This window comes from Scylla paramamosain, chromosome 7 (assembly GCF_035594125.1).
Source record: "Scylla paramamosain isolate STU-SP2022 chromosome 7, ASM3559412v1, whole genome shotgun sequence".
NCBI classification, from domain to species: Eukaryota; Metazoa; Arthropoda; class Malacostraca; order Decapoda; family Portunidae; genus Scylla; species Scylla paramamosain.
The window spans coordinates 4,165,001-4,179,139 of record NC_087157.1 but is presented as its reverse complement, the minus strand read 5'-3'; the positions used below and the strand labels follow the sequence as shown (position 1 = coordinate 4,179,139).

Sequence of the window (14,139 nt, the reverse complement as noted above, 5' to 3'; positions counted from 1 at the left end):
CTAACCTAAAACATAGTTATCAACATACAGTCAGTATGTAACAATTTCAGATGACAACAAACACATTTAATTGATAGTAAAAGAATGGGGGTTTTTGAAAATAATCTGCTAGATGTAGTTGCTACCACATGTCCCCTAGTAACATAATCTAAAATACTGTTATTGTAAATCCCATGTGCATACAGATGCATAGAACAGTGATCATTATGATATTTTTTTAATTCTGCATAGATTTTTAAATATCTTTTTATGGATAATTTTGAGAGAAGCTGGTCAAAACAGAAATATTGTTCATGATTATTTAGTAATACAGTAAAATCCCTCTCATCCGGCATTCGAGTATCCGGCAGCTTCAAGTATCCGGCACATTTTTCCCTGAGCCTTAAAATCAATAAAAAATCAATGTGTACTCATAAAATCGATTAAAATTCCCACACGAGGCATACTTTGTCCCCTTGCCACCAGAGCGCACTGCTTCACGCCACCCGTGGCCCACTGCACTGTGTTTACTCAGTGACTCAGTCCCGCATATGCACTGTTTATCGCCTGACGCCTTCATCATGCCTAAAGTTGTAGAAAAGAGGAAGCGTGTTGTGCTTACACTTAAGCAGCTGATCAGATCAGCTGCTGATTAAGATCAGCTGATCTTTGTTATGGTAAGATGCGTGAGTGTAGGGTGGTGATTGTGGACATAATTTAATTTCTATTCAAGTATCTGGCAATATTCAAGTATCCGGCATGTCGGCGGTCCCGTTGATGCCAGATAAGAGGGATTTTACTGTACTGTTATCAATATTTTAAATATGGCATATTACAAGTCTAAAATATATTGATTTGAACAATAAAAAGATAAAAAAATAAGACTAACATACTCAGTAACATCATGATATATGGATACTGTTATTTTCATGAGGATTTTAGCATTTTTCATGAAGCAGGCAACATGGCAAAGTAATTGAACACCAAAACAAACATCTCTCATGTCCAGCTACTGTAATCTATTGTACATGGAGTAGTGGCATGGACACTGCAGCAGGAATTTACTGGTTGTTCAACTACATGTTTGTTAACTTCAACTAAGGTGGGCCAGTCAGGTGTTTGTTTTGGTTAGATATACAGCATTAGTCTCACCAGATCACTTGAGTTGCCAATTTTCAATAAAAATTTTTGTTTCCATATACTATGAAGTTGATCTATGTAATATGGAGAGTTAAGTGGCACAGACATGTTGTCTATCATTTTTACTGTCATCTGCATTAATGCGCTTCCGATCAATGGTGTACTTTTTGGAAATTTCAAGATGACCAAATAAATCTAAATGCCAATTCACTAGAAAATCAACTTAAATACTTTTGTTCATGAATAGAATTTGATTTTACCTGAGTTACTACTTAGAAGGAATCATGTAGAAAAGTATATTATATAAGCTCATTGGATCTTAATGTATATAGAATGACGGTAGACATGTAATTTAAATCTAAAACTGGTGTAGTTTAAATCTGAATCTAAATAAAAAAAAAGAGCAGATTATTTTCATTCATGAAAGACAAAAAACACACTGCTAAAACATTCAACATTCAGTTACAAGACCATAAAAACTTAATGCTTCACTGACTCTATGCATGCAAACCTGCAACTGAATCCTTCATCCTTACCTTGAGACAGCAGCAACAAGTCAGGTCAAGCCATTAGTACACTGTTCAGGCCATTGCAGGTTGTGCTGGCCATAAGACACCTGAATATGTATACCTGTAAATGAAATAAAAACTTCAATCATTCTTAAGACATTTCATCTGTTACTTTTACCTACTTATTCTCCTGCTTTGTTCTAATATTAAAATATTGAAGAAATTTAATACCACAAAAAGACAACAGGGTAATGTATTCATAAGAGGAAGAAAAGAAAGAAATCTACTAAATCATATTCTCAGACACATCTCTGCTACTTATTTTTTATGAGATATGAAGAAAAGGTAAGGGATTGGAAGAAACAGGTAAAAAGAAGTCAGAGAAAAACATTTATCAAAATTTAATTATTTTCACTTTATGCATATAATTAATAAAACAATTAAATTGAGAAGAAAAATTATATAAAAAAAAAGCTTAACTGTTTATAGAAGCAAGGAGAAGACAAATATCAAACATCTGCAGATACAATAAGGAAATTCAGATCATACTTAAGCAAATTTCAAGAGTATGGAGAAAATTACTATCAGACACCTTGACATCCCATTCTAGCTTTTAAGTCATAAACTCACTCTGTGAATTATGTCAACTTACTATATCCTCATCATTAGCAGTTCTTATGCATCAGTACAATAAAAGTTATGGACCAGAGCATAATCCATAATGTCTTCAGCAGTTGCATGAACTGACCATCCACTCCAGCTTGGCAACACAAAGTACAAGGTAATTGTTTGTATGCCCAGGTGAATACTTGTGCACAAGTCAGTTCTCTGCCTGCATACACAATGAGACTTGTCTGCCTGCATGCCCTCTGCAGTTCTCATGCTCCTATGAATCTCCTCTGCCTGCACAGCCTTGTGAATCTCATGCTCTTGCAAGTCTCATCTGCTTACACACCCTCTTTTAGTCTCATGCTCCTGCAAGTCTCATCTGCCTACCTATTGTCTATGAGTCTCATGCTCCTGCAAGTCTCATCTGCCTACACACTGTCTATGAGTCTCATGCTCCTGCAAGTCTCATCTGCCTACCCACTGTCTATGAGTCTCATGCTTCTGCGAGTCTCATCTACCTGCCCATCATCTGTGAGTATCATGCTCTGGCAAGTCTCATTTATCTGCTATCCCCTGTGATTCTCATGCTCCTATGTGTCTTGTCTGCCTGTCCACCCCTGTGAGTCTGTGACTGTCTGTGTCAGTGTTAGAGTATGTGCCTGTCTGTGTCAGTACTAAAGTCTGTGCCTGTCTGTGTCAGTGCAAAAGTCTGTGCCTGTCTGTGTCAGTGCAAAAGTCTGTGCCTGTCTGTGGCAGTGCAAAAGTCTGTGCCTGTCTGTGTCAATGCAAAAGTCTGTGCCTGTCTGTGTCAGTCCAAAAGTCTGTCTGTCGGTGTCATTGCTTGTGTCTATACCTATCTCTGTCAGTGCTTGAGTTTGCACCTCTCTGTGTCAATGCTTGAGTCTGTGCCTCTCTGTGTTAGTACTAGAGTCTGTGCCTCTCTGTGTTAGTACTAGTCTGTGGCCCTCTGTGTCAGTGCTTGAGTCTGTACCTATGTGTCGGTGCTAGTCTGTTCATGTCTGTCAGTGCTTGCGTCTCTGCCTGTTCGTCAGTGCTTGTGTCTCTGCCTGCCTCTCGGTAAACATGTCTGCATGTGTGTGTCTGTCTGCCTGAGTGCCTGTGTGAGTCACTGCTTGAGTGCTTGTGTAGTGTCTGTACTGTACCAATTAACTGTGCCTATGTGCCATAGTAGTGTTTGTACCTGAGTGCCAGTGTAGTGTCTGTGCCTGAGTGCCAATGTAGGTGTGTGTGCCCATGTGCCAGTGTAGTGTGTGTGTGCCGATGTGCACAGTGTTATGTCTCCACTGAGTGCCAGTGCAGTGTGTGCCTGTGTACCTGTGCATACAGTGTCTGTGCCTGTGTACCCGTTCATGTAGTGTTTGTGCCTATATATGTAGTGTCCGTGTATACCCATGTTGTGTTTGTGCCTATGCATATGTGTAGTGTGCGCCCATGCAAGTGTCTGCATTTGCCTGAGTTTATGAGATTGTAGTTGTCTGTCTGTGCTAACGAGCGCCTGAATGTCCAAGGGAATGGGTGTCCATTGGCTTATCTGTTCTTGCGCTATATCTGCTAGTATGTGCTCGTGAGCTTGAATGTCCCCGTTTCTGTTTATGTGGCTGTCTGCTGAGTCAATGTCCTCCTTGTGTGCAGTAATGTCTATGCGTTTGTCTCTTCCTGCATATACACAGCATATAATATATGATGCAATTAGTGTCATTTCCGATGTTTGTCTTGTTAAACGTGTGTGTGTGTGAGAGAGAGAGAGATAGAAAGACGATTCAAGTTATTATGCTCTCGGGCCCATAGCCACCAAAAAGTTATCTATCAGTCTGTAAGTCTGGCTGTCTGTTTGTCTGTCAGTCCGTATGTCTCTGCCTATGGGTCTAGACACATGGGACACCATATATATATATATATATATATATATATATATATATATATATATATATATATATATATATATATATATATATACACACACACACAAATACTCAACTCTGTATGCTTATATTACCAAACATATTTCTCATCCATGTTAAGTTTCTTCTTGTTAACCAAATCTAGTTAAGAAGCATCACATCACCAGCATGCATCAATTTCTCCATGTATCTAGCCATCCCCAGTCTTTATAACTATTTTACTATCAATCCATTTCTTTATCTATTTTTCCAATTATCTTTGTATAACCCTCCATACATCCCTCTATCCATATACCCATCAATCTAACATACATACACTCGTCTATTCATACACCCTTCTATCTAACAATTCATCCAGGTATCTAATAGCCAATACTATTTACTCCATTCTATCCTATCTTTCTGATACTTTGCTCCCTCCTTTACATTTTCACTAGATACGTCTCACTAGATATTACAGTTAAGAGTAGTTAGACAAATGAGATGTGGAACAGGGCACAACCATGAAGAGTGAGTGCTGTGAAAAATTCTCTTTAAAGGAGCATGTGGATTGACAAGATAAGCCAAGAGAAATAAAGATGTGTAGTGTGACTGGTGTAATTCAGTTACCTGTTAAGTGGTGTAAATTCTAGGGTAGTGCATGGGTGAAAAGGAGCACAATGAGATGATTCAGCCATATTTAGAGATGATGAGTGAAGAACTGGTAATTAGTATGTGAATGGAATGGAAAGTTTTGGGAGGGGAAGACCACATGGAAGATGGAAGAACAAAGTTAAGGTCTATATACACGAAAGGGGTATTAGTAGGTTAAGTGCTTCAAGAAACAAGAAAGGAATGCTTGAAAAGATAGAGGTGGTAGCTCTTCTACCACCTCCTTGAAGGGCATTCCAAGAGAGAGAGTATGGCATCAAAGAGACAGGCAGTAACATGAGTTCATTATATATTAACTAAAGCATTCTCCAAAAATAAACTTTTCATCTGTAAAGTATTCCGTAAGAATATGCCCTGATTTTCTCTATTACAGTGCAACTAATTAACTTTACAAAGAAAATATATGCAGTTAAAAGTAAGACTGGTTATCTTTCATGTAGTAAACAAAGAGCACAGAAAATGAAGAAAACATGCACACAACCTGCCTGACAGGCAAATACTGGCATATTATTGCCTGATCATCCTATTGTAAGAAAAGTCAGATTACCAGTTTGTCTTACAACAAAACTTTTTGTATGAATTCAAGTTATTCTGTGTCAAGTGATATTTTGCATATGACATTGTCACATGTGTGTTTTGTATGCAAGAGGAATTATCCCTACCTTCACACTGCCCACACTAATACTAATCCTTTCCATTAATGTGCCTTGCTGTTCTCATTCTGTTCATAATAATCAAAACAACTCTCATACAAGTCAATCCTTCCCCTCCACAGTGAGATGAAGCCCCCTCTCTGCCCTCACTTATCCTCCCCATAAGGCAGGGGTTCTCAACCTGGGATACATGAGAATGCCTGGGGCATGTGACAGGTCTACTATAGTACCTGGACTGACCCATGAATTCACAGATAATTGTTGATGTTATTAATTATAATGCTGATGAATTCAAGAGCACATTTGATTTTATGTACAGGTACTGGTAGATATATGAACAGATAATTTGTCATCACACACCAATAAATTCATGGACACATTTGTTATTATTTATTGATGAATTCCTGAACACACATGTCATGTTCTGACTGCATTCTTGTAAGAGGTGTGTGACCAATACAGAAAGACTTCAAGGGGTACAAAGATTAAAAAGTTGAGAACCCCTGCCATAAGGGAACCACTGACAGCCAGCAGGTCTATGCTTTTTCTTGAAGGATACAGACTACCAAACTGTTAAAAAGTTACTCTTGACTTGTAAAGAGTCATGTCAATAAAATTCAAAGATTTGGAAAAGATGTAACAAAAGCTACAAAGATGACTGTAACAACTCACTCCTCAGTGTGTACATATGAAGTGCACCACAAGGTGACTGTGAGCTGGCTTACCCTTCCTTGAAAATGTAAGCCTCTTGCCAGTCTTTTCCCAATACAAATCCTTACCAATTAGCACTGTAGCAACACACGCAGGTTAAACCTCATTATGACACTACCATTGTGCAAAACTCACAATACATACCACTTACATAAAAAAACTTAGACATATCTTGTTATAACAGTATGTATACAGCATCATTCACTGGTCTAAATAGTGTTCAAATCATACTGTTGGATTTATTGCATTATGAAAAAGAATACCAAGCCTAAATCATAATCACATAAATTATAAACAGTACATTCAAATTAATGATACATTCAGATTATTCATGAAAACAACAAAATAAATATTTCAGTGATAAATCATGAAAAAGAAAAAAAAAACAATGGCCAAAAAATTAGTTCTTCCAGTTTTATTAAAACACTGTTTGCTGAAGAGTTCATGATAACTCTCTCAAATATGCTTTTCCTTCAGCATAAGTTACTGTGTTATCTTAAATCTGTTGCACATGGCAAATTTGCCAAAAATACAACTATTACTGTACAACACATTAACACATCAGGTCCACCATAAGTTTGTCCACATAAATGAGAACCTTTTGTCCTGTAAATGGGTTATCATTCCAAACACTACAATCACCACCAGTGCCACCACATCATCTTAGGCCACAAAGTCAAGAGGCCGGTTAAAGCCACCCTTGCGGTTCATGTACTGGCGGTACTTTCGCTTCATAATTACATGGACTGCGCCCACGTTGTTGCCCTCCACTCTCTTGCCTAAAAATTGAAGAAGTACATTAGTTATTATGTCCCAGAATTTCAACTACTCATTCACTATGAAAACTAACACTCATTATTACAGAATGAGAAGTAATCACAAGATCATCCAGCAATATAAGCCCTGCATGATGGGTAGAAACTAAAAACCGTCAGTCATTAATTCAGGGTTAGCTTCATTTAAATCACATTATTTAAACCAAGTGATTTAAATAAATTTAAATCACTTAAAAATAATTTAAATAAAAATTAAATATAATGTATTCAAAATGCTTTTCGTTTCTACCCATATTAACATTTTTCCATGGTAGAAGTCAACCCTTTACAGGTTTTTATTTTGCCAAAGATATTTTAGAAGCTCTCTCACCATTAGCATGGTGGTTTAATTTCTCCAATGACTTTGCAGAAAATGTACTGAATGTTCCTAGGCAATTATTTACATAATTGGCAGGAGCTGAAAGAGTTTTTTTCCACATTTGGACTTGTACATTCAACTATCAGAAATTGCCTTGGGAAAGAGAAGGGTTCCAAACTAGTTATTATTCATAAGCATTACAACAAATGAAACAACAACTCTACTTAATAGCTATAACTTTTTGTGTAAACTTAATCTTCCTGAGAACTGAAGTTCTTGTTACAATTATCCAAATTGTTAAGGTCTTGATTTTTTAAAACGTTAAGATGAATAAAAAATTTTGTTGCAATTAACCAAGTGGAGAACTCCTCAATTTATTTTTAGTTGTATTTCTTGGACAATAGTTTGGGAGAATTTACAATTTTTAAACAATAAAAAATAAAATCCTCTTCTTCTTCATATGACCTTAATCCCACTGTATTGCAGGGTCAGCCGCTCGATATATATAAATAAAATATGAAAACTCAATTAGAACTGGAATTTGAAACAAGTTATGGTGTAACTGTATATTTATACATTTGTTTGACTACAGTCCCTCTCTTCTGTTTCTGCATATTTACATACTAGTTACTTTAACATAATAGATGTGATGAAACTATTAGTCCTACTTATGACTTATGTGAAAAACTCATCTTGGACAATGTATATTAAACCGTGGTTTCCTTTCTTATGTGAAAAACTCATCTTGGACAATGTATATTAAACCGTGGTTTCCTTTAACACTTAATTCAAGAAAATGACCTCTGAAACAAATAATCAGTGGAAACAAACAATAATTAATGCAAAAAAAAAAAATAATAATAATAATAATAAATAAATAAAAATCAAATAAAAAAAATCAAATCTAAATCAAATAAATCAATTTCTTAAATTTATTTTAGAAAAATCATGATTCTTTTTCTAACCCTGGTTATTATACTATATAAGAAATGGATGCTGAAAACTTATCATTGATCCACCAATTACCTCCCACGTACAGAGGTTTCTGTCTGCCCACCACCCGTCACAGCTCAGTGAAGTGAGGCTGTTGACCTCATGTCAAGGCTGCATGGATCATCACAGCATGCACGATGATATTTCAATGACAAGAAATTTGTCTCAATGGAAAATCACCAAGGGATACCAAGGAATATGGATATGTGCTGCAACTAGATTTTAGTCTTCATAATGAAACAACACCACAACTCTTAAATGTTGTCTCCCCATAATCACATAAGTCTTATCAACTTTTCTAAATTCAATGACATATTTCCTTAAAGTCTAGTTCTCATACTACATTTCAAACACCGAAGAGAGAGAGAGAGAGAGAGAGAGAGAGAGAGAGAGAGAGAGAGAGAGAGAGAGAGAGAGAGAGAGAGAGAGAGAGAGAGAGAGAGAGAGAGAGAGAGAGAGAGAGAGAGAGAGAGAGAGAGAGAGAGAGAATTTTATTTATTCTTCTTTTATATAACTGTTTAATTTTCTTCCTTCTTGACACTATTATTATTACTCTTATTATTATTACTGTTATTAATATTTACATATGCTGAACTCCCTTACCCATTATATTAGGGATTAGGCCAGAGAGAGAGAGAGAGAGAGAGAGAGAGAGAGAGAGAGAGAGAGAGAGAGAGAGAGAGAGAGAGAGAGAGAGAGAGAGAGAGAGAGAGAGAGAGAGAGAGAGAGAGAGAGAGAGAGAGAGAGAGATTTTATTTAGTCTTCTTTTATATAACTCTTTAATTTTCTTCCTTCTTGACACTATTATTATTATTACTGTTATTAATATTTACATATGCTGAACTCTCTTACCTATTGTATTAGGGATTAGGGAGATTATATTAGTATAATTCCTTACCTGTTCACCTGTATCCATAAAATAATCATTGAACTTGTATAAATTGCCAAATAGGAGGAGCTAGAATGTCACGAAAGTCATATATAATTTCTATTCCCCATCAGTCTCCACTACCTCTCTTGCTGTCATCACCTCACCTTTAGTTGTGTGGAAGGAGGAAAACCCAAGAAGCTCTTTCATTTGCTTCTCTTCCTCTGTCAGGGCCTGAGCTGGAGCCTCTGGAGAAAAACAATATTAGTGGATTACAGCAAACCTCTTCCTCCAAATCATCATTATCAGTAAACTATTTCTGGCTTAAAGCACCAATAGGAAAATAAACTGTAATAATCTCCTGACATGAACCAGAGTAATTGGCATGCTGTGTTTTGGTGTCAAGACAATGGAATCACATGGTACCACAAGACAAAATTATTAGAATTCCAGGGAATAAATACAACTTAAAACAGCGAAGCTTAATGCACAATTTTTTCCTTTACCTTTTCAATGCATTAAATTATTATCTATTAACTGAAGAAAACCACTAATTCATTCCTTATCAATGAACTAAAGTGGCTACAGCTTACAGGGATATCCATTTCATATATTTGGGTAAACAAAGTAGAAGACTCAAGGAACACATTAAACTAAAAAGATTATTGTGAGGCAGGAAAATAAATAACCTAATTATCACATGAAATTCCTGAATAAAAAGTAGCGCTATAAATTCAAGGATACAGCCTTCAAACCAAACTAGTCTTCAGATCTACATAAAAAGTATCAGGTAATGTGTTATTTCTTCAAAATATATTGAGAATGTCCACATATTTCAGAAAATAAATGCCAGAATAAAGACAGAACACAGTTGTTCCATCAAAAAATTACCCTGCAGTAGGAACTGTGTACTCCTTCCTACTTTCTCAGTGAAGGCAGATTAATCTTAGAAACTGAAAGAAAAAATATAGTAAGTTCTGGAAAAAAGCAAAAAGCCCTAACTTGTGCTGTCCTACCTTCATGCTTCCCTGAAGGTCCTGCCAGGTAGACAGGGGAGGATCTGCGATGGGGGCGTGGTGATCTTGATCTGGAACGTGTCCTTGAGCGGGTCCTCCTTTCCCGTCTCTCTCGTTCCCTGTCTCGGTCTCTGTCTCGACGCCCTGGCTCTCTCTCCCGTGAATGTGATCTGCAGTGAGGGGATGTAAAAGGTGAGGACTGACTGTAGAGTGTGAGTGATACTAGAATGTCATGAAAACAGGAGAAAAGGATCTGTTTGTACTAAGTGCCAAATGCCAAATTGATCTTTGTTTTCATTCACTCTCTGTGAGGGGTGTCACCAGGAGGCAACCATAGGTAATGGTCAGCATGTCCGCCCGGCAAGTGGAAAGTCTCGGGTTCAATCCCAGGGCAGTACCTGCCTTTTTCTGGTGAACCCCCTAATCCAACACCCTTCCTATATTTTCTTTATATATTCAAGGAAAAACAATCAATACTGCAATATTTACTCTACAAGCAAATCTGAAAAATAGACTAAATGCTTATTTTATAATGATTTAAGCCTACTAACAGCTTAATAATACTGTGCATGCTTACTAACATTCTTTATAATTATTAATTATATAATTTATAATAATAATAACTTTATAATTATATGGAAAAGTTTGTAATACAGTTTATGTACAAAATGATATAAGAAATGCAATGTGACACTTGCATGCATGGTCAATTTTAAATAGCAATGCTGTGGACATTAGACATCATAGTTATCACAAGAGTAATAACTGAATAATAAATTTGTGGTGTAAATTTGACCTTTTCTTCCCAGCTTAACTCTTTCATTGCAAATTAGGGCATCTTTTCTTGATTACTAATCACTTTGAGACATCTTTTCTGCTTCTACAGCCACATCTGAACATTTTACTAGCTATAAATTCTAAAATCTACTCTTTTCATCCCTTCTTTCTTGTAGATGCTCATAAAGATTCCATGAATTGCTTTTAGTGCTGTAAATTGTTGAATATTACAGTCAAAAGGTTAATTGGCAGTAAATGGGATAATTGTGGAATGATAAGCAAGAGGAGGTAACTTTAGCCAGCAAAACATAAGAAAAATGTAATACCTATATATATATATATATATATATATATATATATATATATATATATATATATATATATATATATATATATATATATATATATATATATATATATGGATTAAGAGGTACAAAATCAATATAAAACCATTTACACATCCAATTACTTAACCTGAAATTTTGGAACAAGAAACTGAGAAATTTGTACTATTTTTACATACATTATATTTGAAGAGGCAGCAAATATTAAATATCTAAAACACATTATTATGAAAGCATATGAAGCAAAACCTCAACAGCATCAGAGACTATTTCCAAGACCCAAGTAGATCGGACAACATACCTGTGACGATGGAAGCGGTCTCGTTCCCCACGATCTCTCTCCCTCTCCCTATCACGTCCCATCGTCAAGACCTGGTAGGTAGAGTAAGTTAAGTCACGGCAAAGTAATACATAGAACTACAATGTAAGAAATAATGAGCAGGTAAAGCTGTGATATATGAACAGATATGTAAACCAACCTAATAACTATAAACTGTGAAGTTCTTGTTTTTGCTTATGAGTTGTTAATTTTTGGTATGATCATGTGTGGCCAGTGGGAGTCTCATGGCAGGTTACTGGCAAGGGTTCAGTATGCAGTGGTTTTGCTGGTGCACATCACCATACTGTAGGTACTGACTGAAAAATTAAGTGGATTGGTACTGCACCCTATACCAAGTAAAAAGTATGTAAAAGATGTCAGTACATCCAACAGCAAGGGTTGAAATTTCAGATAATCTAGCCGCAAGCATCTCCAAATGAAGCAGCAAAATATTCACACATAGCAATGAGGTACTTAATGTATAACACAATTTATGATGGTTTTATTTAGGGGTTAAGTTCAGTGTGCTCTTTAAAAATCTGGTAGGTGCCTCACAAATTATAAGTCATACAGATGAAGCTCCTCTGAAGGCACACATAGTAATGCATGTGTTTGTATGTTGGATGTTATACCTGCCAAAATCAAAAGGTTAGGTTAAGGTTGGTTTGGAAGCCCATATTTTTGCCATATTAGCCCTCAGTCCCCAAAAATCCGAAAAAAAAAAATAATAATAATGATTTTTTCCCGTAGACTTTTTCTCGAAGGCCAAATTTCACTCATCCGAAAACCCGCTTTCCTCCCGGGTCCCAAAGTTTGTTAAGGCTGGGGAAGAACGGCAACAGAATATGTAAGGCGATGCTATAGGTAAGATTTACCTAAATTTCAGCAACTATAACCATTACAACTACCCATTTTTCACAGCATCTCCAACTGTGAACTTGAGAAAAAAACTGGGCCATTCCATCTACCTTCTGCAATGTATCAGATGTATTCCTAAAATTTTAATATTGGAGTATATGCTATGTGTAGAGAATCAATAAATAATACTGAATTACCTGAAAGGCGACAGCAAAACGTTTTCAACCAGGCGCTGCAACTTGGGCAACTTGGATGTTCTGCCTGTTCGACTCCTCCTCAAGCACTGGCGCTGCTCCCCTGCTGCTTCCTGACGGGAAGTGATTTCCTGGGGCCTGCCACAGTGCTACACAATCCAGTAACTCCACCAAACCACTCCAAACCATGCACAACCTTTACAGCCTCACCTACACACAGTCACACACTAGCAGCGTTGCCAGATTGTTTTGGCCATATTATCGTCCTACCCAGGTTGAAATTATTGTACTTCTGGTAAAATTGTCGTACATATGTAATTATTCCAAATATTATGCAAAACTGCCACTTTCCAAATACAGCAGAATTTAGGTTATATATATATATATATATATATATATATATATATATATATATATATATATATATATATATATATATATATAGAGAGAGAGAGAGAGAGAGAGAGAGAGAGAGAGAGAGAGAGAGAGAGAGAGAGAGAGAGAGAGAGAGAGAGAGAGAGAGAGAGGTGTGTGTGTAATGAGAGAATATATATATATATATATATATATATATATATATATATATATATAGAGAGAGAGAGAGAGAGAGAGAGAGAGAGAGAGAGAGAGAGAGAGAGAGAGAGAGAGAGAGAGAGAGAGAGAGAGAGAATATGGCCAAAACAATCTGGCAACGCTGACTGCTGCTGCCTGACAAGTTAATCAGTGTGTCGCGTCTATGGGTGGTGTTAGTACGCGTCTGTTTCAATTCCCAGCCTGACAAATTTTTTTTTTTTTTTTTTTTTTGTGCGTGTAACCAGGCCTACACGGTGGCTGCCAAGACTTACCCATGAGTTAAACCTTCTTTAGTTGGTAATGAGGAAGGCGTGGGCTCTAGCAGTGGACACCCGAAGGCAGCAGTGGGTGAAAACAAGCAAAATAAAAAAAAGTTTGGCTGTGAGAAGGTGCTAGACAGCCAACCATAGTGACGAGGAGGCAGGAAGGTAGGTCACCACTACCATCACCACCACAGGGAAGGTAAGGTCAGGAAGTGTTAGAATAAATTTAGGTAACTTAACGTAACTTTCTTAATGAATAATTGAACAATCCACGGTTTTAACATCTTACCTAACCTCCAGCACAATATATCCCTGTGTCAGCCTCGTCTCGTTGCTAAAAACCGTAAAATTTAACTTAATGAAAATGTAAACAATCTGGGTCGTCTCTATTTATCAGCCATTATCTATCTTATCTGAGTGTTTTAAACCAATACTGTCGCAAAGCGGAGCCACATGACCAAGCTTTAATATCCGCTCGTTAGATATACCTGCCATTACTTAGTTTAAGTTTGGCGAGGGTTTAAATGAGTGAGAAGGGTTGGTCGTCCCCTCCACTGGCCCCCCCAACCGCCATCTTGGATAAGGCTCCCCAGCCCCCTCCGGTTCCAATATTATTATTTTTTTTA

The 14,139-nt window shown here is 36.8% G+C and overlaps 3 protein-coding genes across 5 annotated transcripts in view; 2 read left to right on the top strand and 1 right to left on the bottom strand.

Annotated features, from left to right (window-relative positions):
- Positions 1–5,082: 5,082 nt before the first annotated feature.
- LOC135101936 (U4/U6.U5 small nuclear ribonucleoprotein 27 kDa protein-like) lies at positions 5,083–12,944 on the bottom strand. Of its 2 annotated transcripts, XM_064006343.1 has the most exons (6): positions 12,681–12,944; positions 11,786–11,942; positions 11,608–11,678; positions 10,186–10,355; positions 9,337–9,417; positions 5,083–6,953 (listed from the first exon to the last, which is right to left on the bottom strand). In XM_064006343.1, the coding sequence occupies exons 3-6, from the start codon at positions 11,667–11,669 to the stop codon at positions 6,838–6,840; spliced, it is 429 nt and encodes a 142-aa protein (XP_063862413.1). In that variant the 5' UTR covers positions 11,670–11,678; positions 11,786–11,942; positions 12,681–12,944; the 3' UTR covers positions 5,083–6,837. The 2 variants fall into 2 exon arrangements, with proteins under 2 accessions (XP_063862413.1, XP_063862412.1); XM_064006342.1 differs by lacking the exon at positions 11,786–11,942 and having other exon boundaries at positions 12,681–12,942.
- Positions 12,945–13,481: 537 nt separating this feature from the next.
- Positions 13,482–14,139, top strand: part of LOC135101934 (microsomal glutathione S-transferase 1-like) — a 52,992-nt gene continuing 52,334 nt past the window's right edge. The window contains exon 1 of the mRNA XM_064006340.1: positions 13,482–13,678. The gene's annotated coding sequence lies outside the window, so the exon portion shown is untranslated. The remainder of the gene's footprint in view (positions 13,679–14,139) is intronic.
- Positions 13,573–14,139, top strand: part of LOC135101933 (striatin homolog) — an 8,514-nt gene continuing 7,947 nt past the window's right edge. For both annotated transcript variants that reach the window (XM_064006332.1, XM_064006336.1), the window contains exon 1: positions 13,573–13,712. The gene's annotated coding sequence lies outside the window, so the exon portion shown is untranslated. The remainder of the gene's footprint in view (positions 13,713–14,139) is intronic.